Genomic DNA, 27,708 nt, shown 5'->3' with positions numbered 1-27,708 from the left:
GGGGCTATCCTCTTCCTATTCTGGCCAAGCGCGGGCTTTTCTGTTAGGGGGCAGAGCCTCTTCCCTCTGCCTGGAAGAAGATGCTTCCATCTTGTTACATTTCTCCTGCAACCTCCCTGGTCCCCTCTGCAGCGCCTCTTCGGGAGACAGCACCTGGGGTCTGGTAAGACAGCCTCTGGCTGGCGTTTTTTCTTTCCCTTCTCAGCCTCCCTGTCTGCTTCCCTAAGTCCCCTCCAGTGATTATGTTTCTCTGGCAGTCTGTCTGCTCTGAGGTGAATGGACCGTTCAGTATTATGTTGTATACATATAAATATTATCCCGTGAAGTAACCTTACCTCTAGTAATATTTGCTCTGGGGTGACGTCAAACAACCATTTTGGTGCTAGCGTGTGACTCGCAACCATATATACAGAGGGAGCCCTGGTTCTCCAGAGTTAGTTTCTGTTGCCATTACAGTACACTATGCATCCGTATTCTCCCCCTCCAGGCGAGTATAGAGGCCATCTTCAATTGCCGTACCTCTTGCACCTATCTGTTCTAGTGTGCACCAAGCAGCTACATTGCTCCCTTCATAGGTAAAGTTCCTGTACTGTCTCCAGATGCTGTAATCTTTACACCTGTCTGGTCCTATGGTGCTCTATCTCCAGAGGCTGTAGCCATTGCACTTGTTATAGGTACACCATGCAGCCACATTGCTCCCTTCATAGCTAGAGTACCTGTACCGTCTGCCTGGGTCTAGTGTGCACCAAGCTGCCACATTGCTCCCTTTAGAGGTAGAGTACCTGTACCATCTACAGATTTGCTGTAGCCGTTACACTTCTCTGGTTCTATTGTGCACCATGCAGCCCTATTTCTCCCTTACCAGGCGAGGTATAGCGGCCATCTTCTAATGCGGTAGCCATTGCACCTCGCTGGTTCTAGTGCGCACCATGCAGGCATCGCTCCCCTCTTAAATGGAGTTCCTGTACCATCTCCAGATGCTGTACCTTTTACACCTGTCTCGTTTTAAGTCTGCACTACACAGCTGTGCAGTACCTGTACAGTCTACAAATACTGTAGCATTTCCAATGCTGTAGCTCTGTTCCACACATCCGCGTTACCCAATTTCACAATGGAGTACACGCGTTATTACTGCTTCTTTGTTTTCTTTTCACAGAGTTACATGGCACAGTCCTGGCAGAGTACAGGGATCTCCACTGGATGTTCTTTCCTGCAGGAATACGCAGCGTTGTGAGTTCCAGCCGCTATTGCAGTTTCGGGTCATCGCTGGATGTCCTCCACCATACAGAATCTCTCTGGGTGGTCAAAGAAAAATGCGTTCGCTGGACGTTCTCTCTGATATGACTGTGACGGGACTAGTGAGTGCCACACACCTACTGTGGGTGGACTTTTCCGCTGCTTTCTCTGGTATCTGACATGGTCCCGTAGTTCTGCCTTGTTTCGGGTGTTCTTGGTACTCCCTTATGTTCTCTGATTAGTTGTGCTGCATGACAAAAGGGCCGTTCCCTTGGGCCTGGCCGTTGTCTGCACCTGTCAGTTCCTTCCCTGGGGGTTTCATTCCTCTCTGCCGGTAGCTAGTTTTCTACAGGTCAGTGTAGACTCTCCCGGCTTCCCCTGCTGACTTTTGCATCCTTTTTGACATATGGATGTCTGGCGTTTTTTACCATATCCAGGCTGCTGTACTTGCCCCTTCTGGGACAGTGTTACAGTTTGCTAGTCACTACACTTGGAATGGTTGGTCACCCTTGGCCGATGTTTGTTTGATTTTCTAGCTATTGGTCCTTAGGTGGTCCGGTTCTGTGGACCCTTCTTGGGCCCCTGACTGGGTAATCTTGCTCGGAGTCCCTGATTCTACTCCTTGTTAGACCATCTAGCTGACCGCTCCCTTCTGGGGAAGCTACCCATGGCATTTTGACCGCACAGGCTCTGTATGACAGCTGCTTCTTAGGGCCCGGTTTGGTCCTTTTCCCTCCTGGGTCCTCATAGGCTTGTTGCCCTCTTGAGACTCTAACATCTCTTTCCATTCCCCCAGTTCCTGGTACCTAGTTGTTTAGTGCTATGGTTTGCAGTTTTACATTGTATTGGTCACTTTTGGGACTGCACCTTTCCTCTTTTGGAGTCCTCTTCTACTCCAATATCTGTCCAGTGTCTCAGCTTGTCTTTTTCCAGGTCCTGCGAATGGTTGTTTTTTTTCTCTGTGACTTTAGGTAGCCAGGGATATCTTTGTTACATTTCACAGCGATATGTCTTTCAAAGGCTTGTTCTTCGCTTCCTATATAGGGAATGTAGGTCTTTACGTTCCCTTCTCCTGACCATTTCCTAGGACCCCCTGTTTTTTTCTCTGGCAAGAAGGAGTTCTATTCTCATAGGTGTTTATTTTTATTTTTTTTCCACCTTCCTTGCTGTGAAAGGAGGCTCGCTCCCTTCTCTTGTGAGTCTTATGATCCTCTCAAGTGTTTTGCATCCAGTGCTTCAACTTACGTCCTTCCATATGCAGAGCGCTAGGTCATTACTAACAGACGTTGCTGTGCTTCTCTCCTGTTTCCTCAGGGGAGCCCTGGTTCTTCTAGATCCTTCCTTGGGCTCTCTAGTGCGCTCTTGGTCAACTTTTGGTTTTCGCTCAGGACTTCTAGCTCGCTCCTTATCCTCTAGCGCTTTATTTTTCCCACCTTGGGTGGAGTTGGCTAGGGTTTCTCCTGGTCCTATTGGGTCACATGGTTCTTTTGCACCTGTGCACCCTTTTGCACAAGATTAGGACGTCCCATGGTACTATATGCCCCAATGCCATTAACGAGAATTTGATTTTTGTACTTACCATAAAATCTGTTTCTCGTTCAATGCATTGGGGGACACCGATCCCACCCTCGGTTTTTACTTTCTCTCCCTATCACTGGCCACCTTTCTCTTTTCATTTCCCGGTCTAGGACATGTTGGTTCTTTGCCCTTGTTTCTCTCTCCTCCTGCTTTTGCTACAAACTGATCAACCTAGTGCTGTGGAGAGGGTATAGCCCACCTGGGCGGAGACTACCTTTTTGATGTCTAGTGCCTCCTAGTGGTAGCTGGGCATATACCCATGGTACTGTGTCCCCCAATGCATTGAACGAGAAACTGATTTTACGGTAAGTACAAAAATCCTATTTTTATGAGCAGAATAGCGTTCAGATTGCTGTTGAGTTTATCACTGTGGCAAAGACCAAAAGGACAATTTTTGGCCTCCGTTAGCTGAATGGTGACTTATGATTACATTTGATGTACATGTCTGATGCTTTCTTAGCCACCTTTGCATAATGCTTCAACAAAATATGATGTGAACAGAGGTTTAAAGGATTTTTCCGGTTTGCTTTGTCGTATATCTTATATATAAAAAGAATCTTCATATAAAAGAGGATCAAAAAAATAATTGTGTGTATGTATATATATATATATATATATATATATATATATATATTATACATATATATATATATATTATACATATATATATATATATATATATATTATACATATATATATATATATATATATATATTATACATATATATATACAGTCATGTGAAAAAATTAGGACACCCTTTGAAAGCATGTGGTTTTTTGTAACATTTTTAATAAATGGTTATTTCATCTCCGTTTCAACAATACAGAGAGATTAAAGTAATCCAACTAAACAAAGAAAACTGAAGAAAAGTCTTTTCAAGATCTTCTGTAAATGTCATTCTGCAAAAATGCCTATTCTAACTGAGGAAAAAGATAGGACACCCTCACATGTATTCCCTCTTAAATTGGCTCAGATCTCACACAGGTATCACACACCAGGTGCACATAATTAGTAGATCGTTACTCTGCATGTTGAATGAGGCTTGCCCTATTTAAACCTCAGACATTTAGTTTGGTGTGCTCCTGACTGTTGAAGTGAGAGTGAGCACTATGGTGAGAGCAAAAGAGCTGTCAGAGGACTTCAGAAAAAAGATTGTAGCAGCCTATGAGTCTGGGAAGGGATTTAAAAAGATCTCAAAAGATTTTGAAATCAGCCATTCCACTGTCCGGAAGATAGTCTACAAGTGGAGGGCTTTCAAAACAACTGCCAACATGCCCAGGACTGGTCGCCCCAGCAAGTTCACCCCAAGAGCAGACCGCAAGATGCTAAAAGAGGTATCCAAAAACCCTAAAGTGTCATCTCGAGAACTACAGCAGGCTCTGGCTACTGTTGATGTAGAAGTACATGCCTCTACAATCAGAAAGAGACTGTACAAGTTTAACTTGCATGGGAGGTGTGCAAGGAGGAAACCTTTGCTTTCCAAGAGAAACATCGAGGCCAGACTGACATTTGCCAGCGATAAAGTTGACAAAGACCAGGACTTCTGGAATAATGTTCTTTGGACAGATGAGTCCAAAATTGAATTATTTGGACACAACAGCAGAGGACATGTTTGGCGTAAACCAAACACAGCATTCTAAGAAAAGAACCTCATACCAACTGTGAAGCATGGAGGTGGAAGTGTCATGGTTTGGGGCTGCTTTGCTGCAGCAGGACCTGGTCAGCTCACCATCATAGAATCCACGATGAATTCTACTGTGTATCAGAAGGTGCTTGAAGAACATGTGAGACCATCAGTTAGAAAATTAAAGCTGAAGCGGAACTGGACCATGCAACATGACAATGACCCAAAACATACTAGTAAATCAACCAAAGATTGGCTGAAAAAGAAGAAATGGAGAGTCCTGGAATGGCCAAGTCAAAGTCCAGATTTGAATCCCATTGAGATGCTGTGGGGTGACTTGAAAAGGGCTGTACGTGCAAGAAACCCCTCAAACATCTCACAGCTGAAAAAGTTCTGCATTGAGGAGTGGGGTAAAATTTCCTCAGACCGATGTCGAAGACTGGTAGATGGCTACAAGAACCGTCTCACTGCAGTTATTTCAGCCAAAGGAGGTAACACTCGCTATTAGGGGCAAGGGTGTCCTATCTTTTTCCTCAGTTAGAATAGGCATTTTTGTAGAATGACATTTACAGAAGATCTTGAAAAGACTTTTCTTCAGTTTTCTTTGTTTAGTCGGATTACTTTAATCTCTCTGTATTGTTGAAACGGAGATGAAATAACCATTTATTAAAAATGTTACAAAAAACCACATGCTTTCAAAGGGTGTCCTAATTTTTTCACAAGACTGTATATATATATATATATATATATATATATATATATATATATATATATATATATATATATATAATTTATTTTGTGCAAGTAGTGAAACAAAGGGACAATTGTCTATACAAAAATATATATGTAATTTACCGTATTCACAATACAAACCAAGAATATAAAATAAATACAATTGCAAAGACAAACAATGAAGCTGTAAAATAATACCCACAACACACCACTATCTCACCAGCACAGTACAACTTAAAGGGATTCTGTGATCAAGATTTTCGATATGGAGCTGTTCATATCATCCTCTCAGTCTCCATTATCTAATTAAAAATATACTAGTTTTACCCCCACCTGTCCTTTTCATTTTGGATAAAAATCGGTTGTATTAATATGCTAATTACTTTACTAGCGTGCCCAAGGAGCTGTCCCTCCGGCCGTTTGTGCCCAGCCCGGCCCCTTATCTCGTAGCCCAGCGCTGCCCCACTGCTAAGTATGCACTCCTCTCATCGCCGATGGTGCGCCGTAATCTCGCGCATGCGCCCTAGATTACGGCGCACCATCGGCGATGAGAGGAGTGCATAATTAGCAGTGGGGCGGCGCTGGGCTCAGACATAAGGGGCGCGGCTGGGCACAAACGGCCGGAGGGACCGCCCCTTGCGCGCGCTAGTAAGGTAATTGGCATATTAATAAAACCGATTTTTATCCAAAATGAAAGGACAGGTGGGGGTAAAACTAGCATATTTTTTATTTAGATAATGGAGACTGAGAGGATGATATGAACAGCTCCATATCGAAAATCTTGATGACCGAATCCCTTTAAAGTCACCTATGACAAAATGCCAATGCTATACTTTTAACAAACAGACCAATGATTTATATACCAGGAGAAACTTAGGGTCTTCTGTTTACCAAACAGGCTATAACATGATAAAACACGGATTATACAGTAAGAATAAATGTTATCCCTTGACTCTGTTTCCCTATGACCAATAAAAAATATATTAATATGACAAAATATCCAGCTCTGCAATCAGACTACGGAATAGAACTTCCCAAGGGTTTAGTCCTCTTTTCAAATAATGCCAGATCCTCTATTAGCAATATGCATCTTTGCTAAGAGAATAATCAGCATTATGGAGGCACCTAACACTATATATTCCCACAGTATGGGGACTTTTGGCTATATACCGAGAATAACTATCTTATTAATATCACTAGCAATAAGCACCGTATACGTTACCGGGTCAAAGATAGTCAGAGTTTCAGATGGGACCAGTTCTCAAGAACTTTCCTAGTAGTCAAAATATAATCCAAGTTTCTTTTTGTATATCTTTCTTGTGGTCAGTTTCCTTTGAGTTTTTTTTCCTTTTTGGTGAGACCTGATGCTCTGCACTCGAGTAATTATTCCCCACTTTATCTAAGAATCATCCCCTTCTGGATTAGGGATTTCCAATCGGGTAAGGTGGGTGTATTCGTATGCTAATACCACAATAATGTCATATTAACCCTTGACATGGTATAAAACAAATGGTAAAATAATATAATATTGTCCATCTGCCTCCAGATGGCACTGTTGCACAACATATTAACATCAGACTTTTAAGTGAAAACTTAGATAACGTGGCTTCATTTTATATGAGTACCTTTTAATATTTCTCAACGTATATCAAAGGGGAGGGATACTTCTCTGACACTCTGAATTAATCTTTCCAGACCTAGTGGTACCATCATGATTTTCCCAGACTTTTGAATTTATGGGTTTGATAAGAAATACAATGGGCCTTACACTTGCACCGTGGGTTTGTATATCTAACTGTCCAAGCTATTGAGTAACGACGCCTGAAATAACATTAGCTTTTCTGAGAAACTTCCATTAGCAGAAAACCTTAGTGCTTTCTATACCTTCTAAGACTATATCCACTCAGTGAGATACACATGGGATAAAGTATACCTTTAATATTTGGTTATAATATATATCAATAGTGCATATTATATATGAATTATTGATATGTTAATACTAAAAAGCTAAATAAATGCACACATGGATATATATAATACTAATGAATATATGAATAGATACCGCACACCAGATGTGTCTTAAGGATATAAATTCTTATCTTGTCATGGCTTAGCCATGAAACAAACCTTTGTTCCTTTCAGACATACAGGTCTGGAGAAGCCAGTATACTCCCTATAGATAAACCCATATCTTTTAGCAATAACTTTTAAAGTACAATGTCCTTTATATTCACTACAACTCTTATACAAACTGAACTTGCCATGAACTCATCTTGGCCTCTTCAGCCACACAACAGAACTTTGGTTCAAGCTGATTTCACTCTCAAAAGCAATGCGCATTCATTTTGGCTATAATATCAGATAATACTGTACACTTTTGAAAATGCACAACAATCAACCTCCTTTAACATTATTTATTAGGGTAATTTTGGCATGTATTTCTTTTACCTTAATTGACCTTATCTTCTGTTTTAGGATGTTATACCATGACCATGTTCATGCTGTTGTTTATTTCCTGTGAATGTTTTGTTCATGGTTGTGTCAAAGCAGCAAGGGGGTAATCATAGCGGGGTTGTCTATATTAGCTAGTTGGGAGACAATATAAAAATAGGGTGTTAGATGCAATGCTAAGGCTGTGGCAAATAAAGAAGTGCATTTGGAAATTAGTTTGATACAGCAACAGGAAAAGCTATGTACAGGATGGAAACAATTCAGAGTGATTTGATTTATATGGTAAAAATGGGTCAAGATTCCAAATTGAAAAAGAAAAAGCTTGCGGTACAGATTAACATTAGGTAACTAAATACTTGAGCATATCTGTTTAAACTAAGCAATAGTAATCCTGGAAAACTCCTTTAATACTAAATATTTTTTTTCAGTGTAACAAGAAATTACTTGGATTGGCTAACATCTATTCCCTGGGGGAAGTACAGCAAGGAGAACTTGGATCTGCAGAGAGCTGAGGAAGTTTTGGAAGAAGATCATTATGGGATGGAAGATGTCAAGAAGAGAATTCTTGTAAGTTTCTCTTCTAAATATTAGATGCATCCACATATCTTTAAAGTTGAGTTCCAGTGGAATAGGAAAATATTATCGGATGCTTTAAAACAATAAAATAAAAGACTTTAAGGTAAAAATGGCAGGGTCATGAAGGGGTTAGAGGGGTTATCCCATCTTAGACAATTGAGTCATATCGCTTAAATATGCCCCCATTGTCTGATGGGTGCGGGTCCCACCTCTAGGACCCACACCTACAAGGAGAATGGAGTGGAGAAAGTTGATGGCGCATGCGCAGCCGCCCTCCATTCATTTCTATGGAGCAAACGAAAATAGCCGAGCGCTATAGAAATAGTCGGCCCCATAGAAATGATTGGGAGCGGTGGCGCTCCCATTCACTTTAATGGGAGAGGCGGAGAGCTGCAACATTTTTTTGCAAATCTGTGTCCCTTTGTGGTGGTAACTTTAAAATGCTTTTACTTATCCAAGCCATTCTGAGATTGTTTTCTCGTCACATTGTAACTTCATGACAGTGGTAAATTTGAGTCAAAATATTTCATTTTTATTTATAAAAAAAATACAAAATTTCAATTTCTCTGCTTTTAAAACAGATAGTGATACCTCCTAAAATAGTTATTACTTTATATCTCCCATATGTCTACTTCATGTTTGGATAATTTTGTAAGTAACATTTTCTTTTTTTGGACGTTAGAAGGCTTAGAAATTTTGAAGAAAATCTTAAAATTTTTAAGCAAATTTCCAAAACCCAATTTTCTCGCACATATTCATTGGGGGACACAGGAACCGTGGGTATAGCTATGTCCTAGTAAAAGCTGTTAGCTCCTCCCCTGGCAGCTATACCCCCTCCAGCCTGGGGAGAGAGCTTCAGTTTTTTTCTAGTGTCAATAGGAGGAAAGACTTCCCTTGCAGGGTAGCTCCAGAAGATTTTTTTATTTTAGTTTTTAGTTTTATTTATTTTTTTCTCTTCGTTCAGGTGGGAAACAGTGGACGCCTCGCCTCCCTGTTCTCCCGGGGGGGGGGGGGGGGGGGACAAGGTGGACCAGGGCAGCCTCGCTCCCCGCATCCCGCAAGCCAAGGGGTCACCTGTCAAAGTCCCTCATTCCAGCTTCCTGCCACTACAGTGCCAGTTGCTGAAGGGGTGACCCTGCTGGACCAGAGGGAGGGTGAAGATGGCGACTGGACAGATAAGTAGAGCCTGTTCCAGGCTATCGTTACCGCCCGCTGCCGCTCAACCTCTCTGGCAAGGGACAGTAGCTGCATGTCCACTCTGGGCCACACATTGGGCCCCTGAAAATATATATTTTTTCTACAGCATGTGCATTCCTGAACGAGCGCCCGTCTAACTGGCGTAGCGCTGGGGCACAGACATGGGCCGCATCTCCGGGTGCAGGCATTTGGTCGTTTCCCAGGCTTGAGATCACCCAGACTTTTTCAGCCCCTAAAAAACTGAACATCCTATCCTTTTCCAGCGGACTGTGTTTCCACTTGGACATCCCCTCCTAAGGTGGACCCACCTGTAGCACGGCCAGCCAAAAATACGGCTATTCCGATAGCCGATGGATCCTCCCTTCAGTCCGCTGAAGATCGTCGGATAGAATCCTTGACGAAGTCCCTCTTTGCAGCCACGGGGTCAGCCCTCAGGCCCGTGTTCACCTCCGCATGGGTGGCAAAGGCAATTTCCGAGTGGGGCAGCCAGCTGGACCAGGACTTAGTATCCGAGGTCCCTGCTCAGGACCTCCGATCCTTGGCGCAGCTAATCATTCAGACAGAGAAATTCCTCTGCGAGGCGTCCCTGGACGCTGGCGCCCTCGTCGCGCGCTCTTCGGTGCTTGCAGTCACCTTGCGCCGCAAGTTTTGGCTAAAGGTGTGGGCAGCGGACACTACTTCAAAGCGTTCTTTGATCGGTCTCCCCTTTGCCGGTACCCGCCTCTTTGGTTCTCGGCTGGACGAAATTATTTCTGAGGCCACGGGTGGCAAGAGCACCCATCTTTCACAGCCTAGGGCCAAGCGGACCTCTCGCGTTAGGTCAGGTTCCTCACGTGGCAGACCCTTTCGTAGATTTGCTAGTTCCCGCCCCGCAGCGAGTTCATCAACCACCAAGCGTACATCAACCACCAGGGGGAACACGCAGCCTCTCGTTGATGCAGGAATCTGCCGAGATCTTACGGTGGGTGGAAGCCCATGTACCGGCAATTTCAGCGATCTTTATTCCGGGGGGTAGAGAACTCTACTGCGGATTTCCTCAGCAGGACCACCATAGATCCGGGCGAGTGGTCCCTCTACCTGGAAGTATTCGAGGCAATCTGTCTCCGTTGGGGTCGCCCCGACGTGAACTTGATGGCCTCAAGACTCAATCGGAAACTTCCAACCTTTTCTTTCCCGAGCAAGGGATCCGGAAGCTTACGGCGCGGACGCTCTGATCTCCTCTTGGCAGGGTTTCTCCCTGTTTTTTTTCCCCCCTTTCCCCTCCTGCCTAGGGTTCTACGGAAAATCAGGATGGAGGGCGTTCCACCTCGTTCTTTTTTTGGGAGACGTTCCTTGGTCTCTGCCGCTCAGAGACAACCTTCTTTCGCAGGAACCGGTCTTCCATCAGCATTTAAGGTCTCTTCGTTTGACGGCGTGGCCATTGAAACCGCCATTCTAAAGTGAAGAGGTTTTTCGGTGGATGTTATCCGCACTATGAATCAAGCTAGGAAGCCTGCTTGTTCCAGGATCTATTACAGGACCTGGAGGTCCTTCCTGGGTTTCTGTGACAACCAAAGCATTCCTCCTCTTCATTTTTCTTGATTTGGTTTGAGCCTTAGCTCTTTGAAGGGTCAGGTCTCGGCGCTTTCTATTTTCTTCCAGCGCCCTCTGGCCCCCCTCGGGCCTTTAAGGACCTTTCTTCAGGGAGTGGCACATACGGTTCCTCCGTACCGTCCTCCGTTGCCGCCTTGGTATCTGAATTTAGTCCTTCTAGCGCTCCAGGCTTCCCCCTTTGAGCCTCTACAGAAGATTTCTCTCAGACTCCTGTCCTGGAAGGTGGTTTTCCTTGTAGCTATCACTTCCATCAGACGGGTGTCTGAGTTGGCGGTCCTTTCTTGTAGGGAACCCTTCCTGGTTCTTCATAACGCGGTTCTCCGTCCCGTTCCTTCCTTTCTTCCGAAGGTGGTCTCCGACTTCCATATCAACGAGAAAATTGTCCTTCCCTCTGTGTCCCTCTCCCTTGCACCCTAAAGAAAGGGAGTTACATCGCTTGGATGTTGTCAGAGCTCTAAGGATCTATTTAGCATCCTCCGTTCCCTTCCGCCGTACGGATTCTCTGTCATTCCGGAGGGTCCTCGCAAGGGATTGGCGGCCTCCAAGGTGACAATCGCACGTTGGATTCGGGCTGCAATTGCAGAGGCTTACCGCGCCCGAGACAAGGTTCAGCCCCTTAGTTGTCACAGCTCACTCCACCAGAGCGGTGGGCTCATCTTGGGCTCGGAGCAATCGTGCTTCGGCTGCACAGTTGTGTAAGGCGGCTACTTGGTCCTCCTTACATACCTTCACAAAATTTTGTCAGGTGCATATTTATGCATCGGCGGACGCTGCCTTGGGCCGCCTGGTCTTGCAGGCAGCAATTTCCTAGATGCCTGCAGGGACGATGTTTCCATGGGGTTGTGGTTTTTCCCTCCCTGTGGACTGCTTGTGGACGTCCCACGGTTCCTGTGTCCCTCAATGAATATGTGCGAAAAAAGGAGATTTTTGTATAACTTACCAGTAAAATCTCTTTCTCGCTCTTCATTGGGGGACACGGCACCCACCCAGTATTGTTGTTCAACCACAGCTGTGGCTGTTCTGGTTAGAACCCCGTTGGGTTTTTGACATGGTAGGTGTTCCATATTTTTCCTAGTTGGCTTGCTTCTCCTACTGCTTGTACACAAACTGAAGCTCTCTCTCCAGGCTGGAGGGGGTATAGCTGCCAGGGGAGGAGCTAACAGCTTTTACTAGTGTCAACGCCTCCTAGAGGACATATCTATACCCTCGATTCCTGTGTCCCCCAATGAAGAGCGAGATAGAGATTTTACTGGTAAGTTACCCAAAAATCTCCTTTTTAAGGACCTGTCCAGGACTGAAGTCACTTTGTGGGCTTACATAAAAGAAAACCATAAATAAACCCATTTTAGAAAATATACCCCTTAAGGTATTAAAAAACGGATTTTACGAACTTTAACCATTTAGGTGTTACACAAGAATTAAAGGAAAAATTAGATAAAGTATAAGTTTCACTTATTTGACAGATTTTCAATTTTAATCAATTTTTTTCCACTAACAAAGCAAGGGTTAACAGCCAAACAAAACTCAACATTTATTACTCTGATTCGGTAGTTTGCAGAAAGACCGTATATGTGGTCGTAAACTGCTGTATGCTCATACAGCAGGGCGCAGAAGGAAAGGAACGTCATGTGGTTTTTGGAGGACAGATTTCACTGGGATATTTTGACGTTGCAATGTCACATTTGAAGACCCCCTGATGCACCCCTAGAGTAGAAACTCAAAAAAAGTGACCCCATTATGGAAACTACAGGATAAGGTGGCAGTTTTGTTGGTACTGTTTTAGGGTACAGATGATTTTTTTTGTTGATCTATATTATACTTTGTGAGGTAAGGTAACAAAATATAGCTGTTTTGGCACTTTTTTATTTTTTTTCAGTGTTCATCTGACAAGTTAGATCATGTGCTATTTTTATAGAGCAGGTTGTTACGGACGCGACAATATCAAATATGACTCCTTTTTTTAAAAAATTTTTTTTTTGTGTCTCCATATTCAGAAATTGCAGTATGAGATGACGGTTTGGTACTATTTTAGGGTGCATATGACTTTCTCGCCCAGTTTCCTTGGGGGACACAGAAGACCTTGGGTATAGCTCATCTCCCTAGGAGGCGTGACACTAAGTGAAGACTGTTAAGCCCCTCCTCCACAGCTATACCCTCAGCCTGGAGAGAGAGACTGCCAGTTTTTGCTTAGTGTCCAAGGAGGCAAGACACTCCCTGCTCTGCAGGGCTGGTTTCTCCTTGTTTAAATTTTAGATTTTTACTTTTTTCTTTTCTTTTTGTTCCAGATCATCAGGGACAATAGAGATGCACTAGACCTCTCTGTTTCTCCCGGGGTTGAGCTGCGCCAGTGCCGGTCACCCGCACGGCTGCCTCCCCCACAGAAGGCAAGGTGGATCAGGGCAGCCCAGCTCCCCTACATCCCGCCAGCGCAAGGGTCGCCCGCACGCCAAGTCCCCCTTCCAGCGTCCTGCCACTACGGTGCCAGTAGCTGAAGGGGCGACCCTGCTGGAACGGACCGAGGGTGAAGACGTCTATGGTGAGAGATTGGCTTCTCCAGCCCAACGTCCCCGTCCCCCCCGGTCTCCTGCGTGCCTGACCCTATACTGGGCCTATGGACCCTTCTGTCCCTGCTAGACCTAGGCTGGCCCCTGGGCTGCCGCAGGGCGACATTCTGCTCCCTCTCTCCTGGCCTCCATAGGTCATTGGCACCCTTCTCACTACAAGAAGAATGCCTGGGGAGCTGCAGAGGTCCGCAACTAGCTGCCCCTGACAGAGGGGTTATGCAGGCGTCCCACCCTCACAGGCACCCGGTCTCAGGGTCCCCCTCCCTCTTACCGGCTACTGCTTCAGGGCCAGAGCCTTGCTGCTCCTGACCCTCCTCTGCCCTCACGGGCACCGGCCCAAGGGCAAGGTGGTTGTGGCTGTTGGCCACATGGTGCGCTGTTATAAGCCAGGGCCCGCTCCATGGGTAAAATGGCTGCCGAGCGCAGGGTCCTCGCTTCTGGGCAGCGGGGTGGGCACCCGCGGCCTGCAATATGAGCGCTATGCTCCAACAGCCCCAGGCCGACCGCCGGAACATTCCAGTCGGCCGGGCACCGCAGGCTTTACGGCCGCGATCCCGGCGCTCTATCCGGGTCCCCGGCTCTCTATCCGGGTCCCCGGCTCTTCCGGCCCGCGGGGTGGGCACCCGCGGCCGGCATGTGCATGCGCCGCTTCGTTCCCCGGCCGGTAATTTAGGCCCCGGCTTCACGGCCTACAATTACTAGGCCGCAAAATCCCGGCCTCTGTTGGAGGGGGCTGGAACTTCTCCAGGCGGGAATTCTTCCCGCCGGGAGGTTCCCCCGCCCCCAGGGGATCGCAGCGCCGCCCTCCAGGCCGGATCCCTGTTAACCCTTTGGGTACAGGCCGGCTTCAGATGGCCTGTATGGGTGCCCCCAGGGGATCGCAGCGCCGCGGTACAGGCCGGCTTCAGATGGGCCTGTATGGCTGCCCCCAGGGGATCGCAGCGCCGCCCTCCTCTTGTGGGCTGCGCAGGACGCTGCAGCCTCATGTCAGTACATGCCCCCCTTCCCTAGGCGGCATGTCGCACTCCCCGGCTGCGGCGCTGCCAGGGTCATTTTACCCTCCTAGCCCTCTCTCACGATACGGCGCTGGTCAAGTGCATGCGGCCTTTTCTGTAGGCAGCATTCGTCACCCTCTTCAGTTATGGTACTGCCATGTGCGGGACCCCCCTCCTGGGCGGGATACTGTACTCTCCCTGGCTACGGTTTGGCCTTGTGCATGATCCCCCTTTCATTGGCGGACTACTGCAGTTACACCGGATACGGTGCTGGCCATGTGCACGACCTCCTTCCATAGGCGGAACGCTACACTCTCACTAGATTCGTTGCGATCTGTGCATGACCCCTTTTTCTTAGGCGGAATACTGCACTCTCACCAGATACGGTGCTGGCCATGTGCACGATCCCTTTCCATTGGTGGAATGCTGCACTCTCACTGGTTTCGTTGCCGATCATGTGCGTGACCCCCTTCCATAGGCGGAATGCTGCACTCTCTGATTTCGCTGACGCCCATAGGCATGACTCCCTTCTGTGGACAGCATTTGGCACTCTCACTGGATTCACTGCCGCCATGTGCATGACCACTTTCCATAGGTGGTATGATGCACTCTCATTGGTTTTTCCCTGTGGCGGCATACATACACTCCCTCGGTCGGTGATGTTCTCTCGCCGGTACGTTGTTGGCCATGTGCATGAACCCCATACATGGCGGGGTGCTTGCACTCTCACTGGATCCGCTGCCGGCCATATGCATGACCCCTCTTCCGTGGGCGGTGTACGCACTCACTGGATTCGCTGCCGGCCATGGGCACGCCTCCTTCAGGTGACATGCACACATTCTCACCGACTGATCGCACTCTCCCTGGATGCGATGCTGACCGTGTGCATGACCCCCCCCCTCTTTTCTGGGCGGCATACTACACTCTCACCGGATACGTTGCTGGCCTTGAGCATGGCCCTCTAACATGGGTGGAACGCTTGCGCTCCCATTGGATACCGTGCTGGCCTTGTGCGTGACCACCCCTCATTCCATGGGCGGAATTTTGCACGCTCACGAGATCCAAGGCTGTCCTTGTATGTGCCGTATTGGACTTGCACATGTTCCCCTTCATTGGGAGTAGTTACACTCACGAAGTTTCGGTGTTGGCTGAGTTGTTGCACACTCACTTAATGCTAGGATAGCCCTGTGCATGTCCCCCTTTCACTAGGTGGACCTCCTGCATTCCTGCTGGATACTGTGTGGCTATGTGCATGGCGCCCTTCGGGGCGAAGTATGGTATGCCCTACTTCTCTGACGTAGGTACGGCCTTGGGCATTCCCCCCCTTTTTTTTTGGGGGCGGGCTTTTGCACCCTTGCCGACTGCAATTTGCCAGGTACATTTCCCCCCTTTCGGGGCGGTCAGTTTTGCGTTCCATCGCATACCATACTAGTCTTGTGCATAACTCCTTTTCAGTTTGCACTTTGCACTTCCGTAGATACTGTGGCACTCTGGCTGGCCTTCGCTGAGTGATATTTTTGCAGTGAGTGGACGTTTTTGTGCGTTGTTTGGGCCGTGTATACCTTCTCGTCCCGTAGGTGGGTTGGCCTTCTCACTGCTTACGGGGCTACTCGTACGTATCCCTCCTTTCCTCCTGCGACATATTTTTTTCTCTTGGGAGACGGTGTTTGCAGCAAGCCTTGCACTATTCTCTAAAGAGATCATTCTGTCCACCTGTGTAAGCCTAAGGTGTTGTCCAACAAACAATAAATGAATGCCTTATATATAAGTAGACGGCCTCTACCTGCTCGCTACTGCTCCGAGCTGGGCGGTGCTCATTCATTTCGTTGGCCCTTCCGCCGGGGAGTGTTCGTGGTTCCTAGACACGTACCCATTCGTCTTCCCGCAGCATTGTTTCCCTGCGCTAGTGGTCACATGGTCGAGAGTGCTGTCTACAGCGCCCTTCGCATTCTATGTTGGCTCTGGCGGGACTACGGTCCCCTCGCCTACTACTATTTCCTTCTAACCAGGTTCGGGCCGCTCTTCTTGGGAAGGTCACCCAACTTCTCTTGGGTGCTCGCTTACCCAGGTCCGGAGGACATCCACCTTGAGTTCTTCAGGATATTCGCCTTCTGCGAAGTGGTGAACCGGGCGTCTCAGTGTAGCGGGGTTCTGCTTTTGAGCTGTCCTATGGCTTCTCTATGCCCACTCCTCCTTCTTTTGGAGGGTGTTATCCCGGCCTCTGTCTCGACTGCCTTTTCTCGCCGGTTCTGTTTGGCTCCCACTCGGTACGGATCTCTCCGATGTGGCTTCTGTTCCGGCCACGCTTCAGAGGATGTTCCTTCTCTGCCCTCCCCTCTGGGAAGAGCATGGTTGTTCAGGTGGATGGTTCTGGTGTCTTGTCCACACTGACTGTACTAGCTGTGTACCTATCTAACGGGTCTACCGCGTTCTGTCCTCCCGCTGGGTGCAGATTGCGTTTTTTTCCATTCTAGGCAATGTTTCTGCTATGGATTTACCTTCTCGGTAACTTGGGAGGACTACCATTTAGTCCGTCTTCCTGTGGTGGCTACATCGGCTTGGGCTTTAGCCTGTCTTGTCCTGGCTTCGGGCGGTTGCTGGGCGGACCCTTCGGTTCCTGTCCGTTTGCTCCCCCACTCCGGGTGGATACGGGACAACATTGTTCGGGGCCGACGGGACCAGTTCTACCGACCGTTCTGCCCGTGTTACTGATCATTGGGTTTTCGCCCGCTTGCCCAGGCGACTCTAGTGAGCTCGCTAGTGTTCGCTTCTAGCCGAGTTTTCGTCCAGGATCTGTGGTAGGACTTAGGACTTTACCTGGGGTTCTGTGGGAAGCTGGGCGTTCCCCCACTCTGCCTTTCTCTCTCCATGGTTCTGTCTTTCTCCAGCCCGGCCTGGACCTGGGGCTGGGACTCCGTTGCTTGAGGTATCAAGTGTCGTTCCTGTCCTTCCTCTTTCAGCGTTCCCCGACCCTCTGGGCCTGTCAGGAACTTCTTCCATGGAGCGGCTCTGGGGTTCCTTTGTACTGCCCTCCGTTACCGTCCTGGGAACTACATACTGGGCTCTTGGCGCTCCAATTTTTCCTTGGAGCCGTTACAGAAGTCCTCTCTACTCCTTCTGTCCTGTACGGTTGGGTTTCTGTAGCCATCGTGTCTCTGACTGGTGCCTGAGTGGCGGCCCTTCTTGTTCTGAGCCTTCTGTCTTCCCCCAGGACAGGGCTGTTCTCCATTCCGTCTCTTCCTTCCTTCTGAAGGTGGTGTTTGTCCTTCATTTCATTGAGGCAGTCGTCCTCCCCTTCCCACCCCCGGGAACGGACACTTCACCGATTTGGACGTTGTTTGGGCCTTGCAGTTTTTTACTTGGAGATCTCCGACTCTTGTCGACGTTCGGTCTCTTGTGTTCCCAGGAGGTCCGCGCAAAGGGTTGAGGGCCTCCAGGGTGGCTTTCCTCCGCTTTCTCAGTGTGGCTCTTGCTGTGGTTGTCGCACCAAGGGCAGGGTTCTGCTTTTGGTGTCACCATTCATTTTGCCAGAGCTGTCGGTTTTTCCTGGGCCGGAGGCATTAGGCTTCGGCCATGCATTTGTAAGGTGGTCACTGGTCTTCCTTGCACACCTTACCGAGTTCTACAGGGTGCAAAATTCGGCCTTCGGCGTATGCTGCCTTGGGCCGCCTGGTCTGCAGGCGGCGGTTTTTTGTTGCCTTCGGGTGCTTCGCCTTGGTGCTGTGGTCCCTCCCCCTTTGGACTGCTTTTGAACGTCCCAAGGTCTTCTGTGTCCCCCAAGGAAACTGGGCGAGAAAACGAGATTTTTGTATAACTTACCAGTAAAATCTCTTTCTCGCTCTTTCCTTGGGGGACACAGCACCCACCCATTCTTTGTTCTTCTCTGACTGTTTCCGAGTTTGTTTTACCCTTTGGGTAGTTGGCTTGTTGGTTCCACTTTTTGGACTTTGCCTTTTCTCACTACTTGGACACGCAACTGGCAGTCTCTCTCTCCAGGCTGAGGGTATAGCTGTGGAGGAGGGGCTTAACAGTCTTCACTTAGTGTCACGCCTCCTAGGGAGATGAGCTATACCCAAGGTCTTCTGTGTCCCCCAAGGAAAGAGCGAGAAAGAGATTTTACTGGTAAGTTATACAAAAATCTCGTTTTTTAATCGCTTGAGCAGAGCCTTCATTCCTCATGTTGTTATTGTTGACTCGTCATATGTAATGTATGATTCTGCTTGCACTCGAACCCTGTGCTCCCTAGTAGTAGTTAAGCCCCAATAGTGCACTCCAGTAGTAGTAAAGCACCTATAGTGTGCTGTAATAGTAAGAATTCCAACTGTAGTGCTGCAGAGGTACTATTAACTCCATAATATCCCTAGTAGTAATAAAACCCCCATACCATTCTCCAGTAGTAAAAAAAGAAGTCGCCAGGTTTCTCCAAAAGCCATGTCGTAGGATTGATGATAACATTCCTGGATCTCTTCTTCTCTATAAGGTTTCAGGTTCTACACTGGTATGGTATTAGGGAACCAGAGTAGCACAGAAATCGATTGTCATTGCCAGATAATACATGAAATGTTTCACATTTTATAACTCAAAATTTTTGGAACATTCAGTTATAATGCATTCTACTGTATTTTGCCTTTTAGGAATTTATTGCTGTGAGCCAGCTTCGGGGAAGCACACAGGGGAAGATCCTTTGCTTTTATGGGCCACCAGGAGTAGGAAAAACAAGTATTGCTCGCTCTATTGCTCGTGCATTGAACAGGGAGTACTTCCGGTTCAGTGTAGGTGGGATGACTGATGTGGCTGAAATTAAGGGCCACAGGTGAGTTGTCTTCCTACACTGGAGTTTATTGAACCATGTTAATGCAGAATCAAGTTGCACTTGTATCCATTATCAAAGCTGCGTCACTACATCGGTGTCATCTTGTGCCACATCTTCACTATCAACATTTTCACAAACTCATAGCTTCAGTATGACTCCTCCTTCACCAGTGTCATATTCCTCCTCTTCTCCTCAGGCAGAGAGTTCCATAGTCTCACTGCTCTTACCGTAAAGAATCCTTTTCTATGTTTGTGTACAAACCTTCTTTCCTCCAGACGCAGAGGATGTCTCCTTGTCACAGTCAGTCCTGGGGATAAATAGAAAATGGGATAGATCTCTGTACTGACCCCTGATATATTTATACATAGTAATTAGATCTCCCCTCAGTCGTCTTTTTTTCTAACGTGAATAACCCTAATTTTGATAATCTTTCAGGGTACTGTAGTTGCCCCATTCCAGTTATTATTTTTCTCGTACTTTTTTCCATTGGGGGACACAGACCATGGGGTATAGCTTAGAGGTATTAGTAGGAGGGACACTATGCAAATACAAAAGAGCTCCTCCTCCTCGGGCTAAACCCCCCGACTCCACCAGGAGGAACTCAGTCTTTGCTTAGTGTCTGGTGAAGGAGGTTGACACTTTCATTCGTCTCCCTTTTGTTATTTTTCTTCCAGCTGGGGACGCAGGTCGGCATTGCGCCTTCCTGGTCCCCCATGGAGTGCCCGCCGCAGTTTGTTGGACGTTGCCAGGCTGCCTCCATTATCTCCCCCCCCCCCCAAGAAGACAAGTGGATCCGGGCTCGACCTGTCAGCTCCGGCATCCCACCAGCTCCTGGGTCACCTGCTGCCTGCCACTCTCCTCCAGAGCACTGCGCTCCTGAGCAAGGAGTCAGATGTCTGAAGAGGTGCATCCCTGCTGGTCCTGGAGTCGAGGGAGAAGATCTGCAGGAGCAGATAAGTATGAAGCTGCATCCTCTGTGTGTTCTCGCCCTCCCTCCCTCTCTGCTCTGAGACCTATGGGCCTCCTGGGTGAATGGGGATCTAGGTGGCACTGTTGTTCTGTCTGGGGCGCAAGGGTCATGGAGGCACTTAACTGGGCAGGCTTCTCTGGACGTCCCTGCTCCTTCTCTGGCGGCATATGTCTCTGAGCGGCGCCGCTTTATCTCACAAGCGGAGCACTTCCCCCTCCGGTCTCCGCTTCTCTGGGCTTGTCATCCCCCTTGCTGGGGACGCGCCTTACTTTAGTTTTTTCCACGCTGAGCGGCGCCGGGGGCCATTTTATTTCCCTTCTTTACACAGAGGGCTCTTTTCGCGCTCCTATGACGCCATCGGGGGCGGAGCCTAATCGGAACTCCGGCTCCTTCCTGCTGCTGCTGAGAAGCTTCTCACACGGAATGGCTGCTCCTCCGCTCCTCTCTGGATTGATGCTGTTGCCTGAGCGGTAGGATTTTTTCTCTCTGTACTGATTCCAGTCACTTTTGTTAGAGACCATCATGCCTAAGACTAAGTCCGGTAAGACCTCTTCTCAGACCCCAATGGGGTCCTGTTAGAGGAGTGTCTGCTCCCACTTTCGGTTACTCGTGCCTCCTGCCCTGCCTCTGGACAGAATCACCTTTCTCCCCCTTCTTGCCCAGTCCAGCCCCCCCCCCCCCCCCCGGTCACTGCGGAGCCTGCAGCCATGTCTTTCATAGAACGTATGTCCGTTTCCAATCCTGCGGCGCCAACCACTCCGTCCCCTCACAGTGGTTCCTGCAGAGGACGCCTGACTACTAAGAGGCAGCGTGAGCGACAGCATCCCTCCTCGGATGACTCCGCTTCTCCCCCTCGGCTAGAAGCTTGCTCAGACTCCCCCCCCCCCCCCCTCTTAGGGAGCGCAGGTCTGAAGGGGAATTGTCCGGCTCGGACGAGGTCACGGAGCGGGACCTTCCGCCAAAGCTCTCCACCATGGTGGCTGATTTAGTAGCGGCTGTCCGTGACACCTTTAATCTCCAAGGGAATTCTCCTCCTTCCACTAGGAGGGAGTTCGCCCTTTTTCCTCCCAAAAAAACGGAGGCTGCTGTCTTTCCGGTCCATGAGGAATTTTCCGCTGTCATAGCCAGGGCATGGAACCATCCTAATCAGAAGTTTTCCGCCACAAAACGCATGGATACTCTCTATCCTTTCCCGGCGGACAGCGTGGAGAAGTGGTCTTCTCCCCCTAGGGTGGACCCCCCGGTAGCCAGGTTGGCCAAAAACACGGCCCTCCCTGTCCTGGACGGCTCCTCTCTGCAGGACGCTGTGGACAGGCGCCTAGATTCTCTGGCAAAATCCATATTCTCACTGGCGGGCATGTCCCTGCGACCTGCCTTTGCCTCGGCATGGGTGGCCAGAGCTCTCTCAATGTGGCTGCAGCGCCATCACCAGGACCTGGTGGACCAAGGTGCGTCCAAGCGTTCCCATGCGTACCTCCCCTTTGAGGGTTCCAGACTTTTTGGGGCTCAACGGGATGAGTTCATCTCTGCCGCTACTGGGGGCTAGAGCACTCACCTTCCCCAGGCTAGGGCTAAGTGCCCCTTTCGGGCGAGGACTTCCGGTTCTCTGTACCAGTCTTTTCGCCGCTTCTCTGCGAACAAGTCGTCGCCTGCTTCCTCTGCAGGAGGGTCACAGAACTCCCGCAAGCAGCCCTCTTTCAAACCCCAGCCTACCTGGCGCCCGAGGACACAGTCGACCCGCCCTGCCGCTCCCAAGCAATCTTCGCCATGAAGTGGCGCCCCCACCCCTCGTGGTGGGGGGCCGCCTGCTTTCTTATCAACAGGTTTAGACTCATGTTCAGGACGCATGGGCTCTAGAGATTGTAACGTCTGGTTACAAGATGGAGTTCGCGTCCAGACCACCGGAACGTTTTTTCTCCCTCCGCTCCGTTATTGTTTCTTTTCTTCCAGGGGAGTTCCTCGCGTCCGTGGACATCCATGACGCTTATCTGCATGTTCCGATCGCAGAATCTCACAAACGATTCCTGCGCTTCGCCATTGGGGCTCGTCACTATCAGTTTGTCGCCCTTCCTTTCGGGTTGGCAACCGCCCCTCGGGTCTTTACCAAGATCCTGGCACCGATCATGGCACCGATCATGGCGCCTATTCGTACCAGGGGCATTCCTTTGCTGCCCTATCTGGACGATATCCTGATAAAAGCCCCCTCCCTTCCGCAGTCCGAGGACAGCGTCCGGATCACCGTTCAGACTCTGGAACAGTTCGGCTGGATAATCAATTTTCCAAAGTCCTCTCTGCTCCCATCCCAGAAGCTCCCCTTCCTGGGAATGATTTTGGACACCTTGTCCGCCAGAGTGTTCCTGCCACCCTCCAAGTCCTCCCAGATCCAGGGGGCAGTGTCGAATCTACTGCGATTCCAGTTCCTCTCCATACGGGAATGCATGCGGGTCCTGGGTCTTATGGTGGCCTCTTTCGAAGCCGTTCCATATGCCCAGTTTCACACTGGCTTGTTACAACAGGAGATCCTTTCCCTCTGGGACAAAACCTCTCGGGGTCTAGACGTTCGCATCCGCTTGTCTCAGCGGGTTCAGGCAGCTCTCCGTTGGTGGCTATCCCCATTGAGCCTGAGGTCGGGGAGAACCTTTCTCCTGGGCGGTCGTCACCACCGATGCCGGCCTCCTGGGTTGGGGCGGCGTTCTCCAGTCTCGCACGGTTCAAGGGATTTGGTCGGCGGCAGAGTCTCTCCTTCCAATCAACATTCTGGAACTGAGGGCGATTTTCTGCTCTCTCTCTCCCATTGGACCCCTCTCCTTGCGGGCCTCCCAGTGAGGATTCAATCGGACAATGCCACGGCCGTGGCCTACATCAACCATCAGGGCGGGACCCGCAGCCGGATGGAGATGCAGGAGGTGACGAGAATTCTGACGTGGGCGGAGACGCATGTTTCGGTGTTGTCAGCAGTTTACATTCCAGGAGTGGACAACTGGACAGCGGACTTTCTAAGCCGCAACAAGGTGGATCCAGGCTAGTGGTCTCTGCATCCAGAAGTGTTCGAAGAAATCTGCCACACATGGGGCCGTCCGGATGTGGACTTAATGGCGTCCAGGTTCAACAACAAGCTCCCAGTGTTCCTGGCTCGCGCCCGAGATCCGAAGGCGTACGGATGGACGCGCAGGTGACTCTGTGGCAGGACTTCAGCCTTCTCTATGTTTTCCTCTCCTACCAAAGGTTCTACGCAAGATCGAGGTGGAAGGGATTCCGACTGTTCTCATCGCCCCAGAGTGGCCTCGCCGCGCATGGTTTTCGGACGTGGCTCGGATGCTGGCGGACGCCCCATGGCCTCTTCCCGACAGACAGGACCTACTGTCTTAGGGCCCGCTCTTCCACCAGAATTTACGGTCTCTTCGTTTAACGGCGTGGCTGTTGAAACCGCCATTCTGAAGAAGAGGGGGTTCTCGGATTCAGTGATTAGGACCATGATCAGAGCGAGGAAGTCTTCTTCCTCCCGGATTTACTATCGTACCTGGAAGGCCTTCCTGTCCTTTTGTGAAAGTTCGGGGTTCCCTCCCCTTCACTTTTCCATCCTGATGGTACTGTCTTTTCTTCAGTCCGGGCTTGAGAAGGGACTGTCGCTTAGTTCCCTGAAAGGTCAGGTTTCGGCGCTGGCCGTCTTTTTTTCAGAGGTCCTTTGCTCTTATGGATCCGGTGAAGACCTTTCTTCAGGGGGTGGCACATTCGGTTCCCCCGTATGTTCCCCCTTTGTCTCCTTGGGATCTCAATTTGGTACTGCACGCTCTGCAGTCGGCCCCCTTCGAGCCTTTGAGGGAGGTCTCTCTGACTGTTCTCACCTGGAAAGTGGTCTTCCTTGTGGCCATAACTTCTAATACAGCTACATAGCGTAGTGATTACAGTTCTGGGCTATTATGCAGAAGCTGTGAGTTCAAATCCCATCACAAGCTTTTAAATCTGACTGGTGTCGGAGCTGGCCGCTCTTTCCTGTCAGGAGCCTTTTCTGGTTTTCCACCAGGATAAGGTTGTGCTCCGTCCGGTCCCCTCCTTTTTGCCCAAGGTGGTCTCTCCCTTCCACCTTAATGAGGATCTTGTCCTGCCTTCCTTTTGCCCTTCTCTGGCTAACCCCAAGGAACGTACTCTGCATTCCCTGGATGTCGTACGGGCCCTGAAGGTGTATCTCGCGGCTACTGCTTCCGTCCGCCGTTCATGGCGCGCTGGATCCGCTCGACTATTTCCGCGGCTTATCGCGCTTGTGGTAGAGTTCCCCCGGCTAGGATTACCGCTCACTCCACTAGGGCGGTGGGGGCTTCCTGGGCAAGACGCAATCGTGCCTCTGCGTCTCAGCTGTGTAAGCTGCCACCTGGTTGTCCTTACATATCTTTACAAATTTTTATCAGTTGCATTCACTGGCTTCGGCTGATGCGGTCTTTGGCCGCAGGGTTTTGCAGGCTGTGGTTCCTTTTTGACCGTTGGATGTTCCTCCTGGCGGTGCTGATATTTTTTCCCACCCCATGGACTGCTTTAGGACGTCCCATGGTCTGTGTCCCCCAATGGAAAATAAGTACGAGAAAAGGAGATTTTTTGTGAAACTCACCTGTAAAATCTTTTTCTCGTCTTTTCCATTGGGGTACACAGCTCCCACCCATTCTGCCTGTTGCAGGAGGGGTCTTCAATTCAGTTTCTGTTTATGGTTGGACCTTATGGCTTGGTCCGATGGTTTCCATAATTTTTTCTTGCTCCTTCTCCTACTGCTTGTGCAACGCCTGAGTTCCTCCTGGTGGAGTCGGGGGGTATAGCCCGAGGAGGAGGAGCTCTTTTATATTTGCATAGTGTCCCTCCTACTAATACCTCTAAGCTATACCCCATGGTCTGTGTCCCCCAATGGAAAAGACGAGAAAAAGATTTTACAGGTGAGTTTCACAAAAAATCTCCTTTTAGTTGCCCTCCTCTGGACCCTCTCCAGCTCTGCTATGTCTGCCTTGTTCACTGGAGCCCAGAACTGTACACAGTACTCCATAGTACTCCATGTGTGGTCTGACTAATGATTTGTAAAGTAGTAGGAATATGTTCTCATCACGGGCATCTATGCCCCTTTTGATGCAACCCATTATCTTATTGGCCTTGGCAGCAGTTGCCTGACACAGTTTTTTGCAGCTTAGTTTGCTGTTTATTAAAATTCCTAGATCCTTTTCCATGTCAGTGTTACCGAGTGTTTTACCATTTAGTATGTACGGGTGACTTGCATTATTCCTTCCCATGTGCATAACTTTACATTTGTCAGTGTTAAACCTCATCTGCCACTTATCTGCACAAGCCTCCAATCTATCCAGATCCCTCTGTAGTAGTCTACTGTCCTCTTCAGTGTTAATTACTTTACACAGTTTAGTGTCATCTGCGAAAATTGATATTTTACTATGCAAGCCTTCTACAAGATCATTAATAAATATATTGAAGAGAATAGGGCCCAATACTGACCCCTGAGGTACTCCACTAGTGACAGTGACCCAATCGGAGTATGTACCGTTAATAACCACCCTCTGTTTTCTATCATTGAGCCAGTTACTTACCCACTTACAGACGTTTTCTCCCAGTCCGAGCATTCTGATTTTATATACTAACCTTTTATGTGGTACAGTGTAAAATGCTTTGGAGAAGTCCAGATACACGACATCCATTGATTCGCTGCTGTCAAGTCTAGAACTTACCTACTCATAGAAACTGATTTATTTAGTTTGATATGACCGATCCCTCACGAAGCCATGCTGATATGGCGTTATTTCTTATTTCCGTTAAGATGCTCTAACATAGCATCTCTCAGAAAACCTTCAAACAGTTAACCCACAACAGATGTTAAACTTACCGGCCTATAGTTTCCAGCCTCTGTTTTTGGACCCTTTTTGAATATTGGCACCACATTTGCCATGCGCCAATCCTGTGGGACATTCCCTGTTAGTATAGAATCTGCAAATATCAGAAATAAGGGTCTGGCTATGACATTACTTAATTCCCTTAGGATACGGGGGTGTATGCCATCCGATCCTGGCGATTTGTCTATTTTAATCTTTTTAAGTCGCTGTTGTACTTCTTCCTGGGTCAGACAGGACACTTTTAATGGGGAATTTATTTCAACATTCAGCATTTCATCTGACAGTTTATTTTCCTCAGTGAATACATTGGAGAAAAAAATATTTAACAGCTCATTACTCTTTAAAGGGCCGACACCTTCAGATTTATACTTTTTAACATTTATATAATTGAACATTTTAGGGTTAGTTTTACTCTCTTTGGCAATTAATCTCTCGGTCTCTAGTTTGGCCGCTTTTATTTTGTTTTTTACATGTTCTATTTTTTTCCTTATAGTTTTTCAGTGCTTCCGTGCTACCCTCCTGTTTTAGTGTTTTATATGCTTTTCTTTTTGTCCTTTATTGCTTTCTTTACAGTTCTGTTTATCCACATTGGTTTCTTTTTGTTCCTTAACCTTTTATTCACATACGGTATGTACCTCTCACAATGAGCTTTTAGGATGCTTTTAAAGATATCCCATTTTGTGGCTGTATTTTTATTTGTGAGTACTTTATCCCATTTAGTTAGGCCTATGGCCTCTCTTAGTTGGCTAAATTTAGCTTTTTTGAAGTTTGGTATTTTTGTTCCTCCCTGTAGAAACGCTCTTTTGAATGATAAGTGGAAGGTTATTACTTTATGGTCACTATTGTGTCCCCCAACCTGCACGTCTGTTGTTCTGTCAGGTCTATTGGTTAATATGAAGTCCAGTATGGCCGTCCCTTTAGTCGGGTCCTGAACCAGTTGGGAGAGGTAATTCTTTGGTTATTCCCAAGAATCTGTTTCCTTTATGAGATATACAAGTTTAAGTTTCCCAGTCTATATCTGGGTAGTTGAAGTCCCCCATAATAACCACCTCATTATGATTTGCTGCCTTGTCTATCTCATTTAGTAGTAGATTTTCTGTGGACTCTGGTATATTAGGTGGTTTATACACTGCTCAAAAAAATAAAGGGAACACTTAAACAACACAATGTAACTCCAAGTCAATCACACTTCTGTGAAATCAAACTGTCCACTTAGGAAGCAACACTGAGTGACAATCAATTTCACATGCTGTTGTGCAAATGGGATAGACAACAGGTGGAAATTATAGGCAATTAGCAAGACACCCCCAATAAAGGAGTGGTTCTGCAGGTGGTGACCACAGAACACTTCTCAGTTCCTATGCTTCCTGGCTGATGTTTTGGTCATTTTTGACTGCTGGCGGTGCTTTCACTCTAGTGGTAGCAAGAGACTGAGTCTACAACCCACACAAGTTGCTCAGGTAGTGCAGCTTATCCAGGATGGCACATCAATGCGAGCTGTG

General features: G+C 48.2%; 1 protein-coding gene across 1 annotated transcript in view; it reads left to right on the top strand.

The window, feature by feature from the left end:
- Positions 1 to 27,708, top strand: part of LONP1 (lon peptidase 1, mitochondrial) — a 327,100-nt gene that overhangs the window by 91,979 nt on the left and 207,413 nt on the right. Inside the window, exons 9-10 of the mRNA XM_040417757.1 lie at positions 8,051 to 8,189; positions 19,182 to 19,360. Of these exons, the coding sequence (XP_040273691.1) occupies positions 8,051 to 8,189; positions 19,182 to 19,360 (318 nt within the window). The remainder of the gene's footprint in view (positions 1 to 8,050; positions 8,190 to 19,181; positions 19,361 to 27,708) is intronic.

Source organism: Bufo bufo, chromosome 2 (assembly GCF_905171765.1).
Source record: "Bufo bufo chromosome 2, aBufBuf1.1, whole genome shotgun sequence".
In the NCBI taxonomy this organism is placed as follows: domain Eukaryota; kingdom Metazoa; phylum Chordata; class Amphibia; order Anura; family Bufonidae; genus Bufo; species Bufo bufo.
The sequence above is the reverse complement of the archived record's forward strand: the minus strand, read 5'-3'. Positions and strand labels throughout refer to the sequence as shown.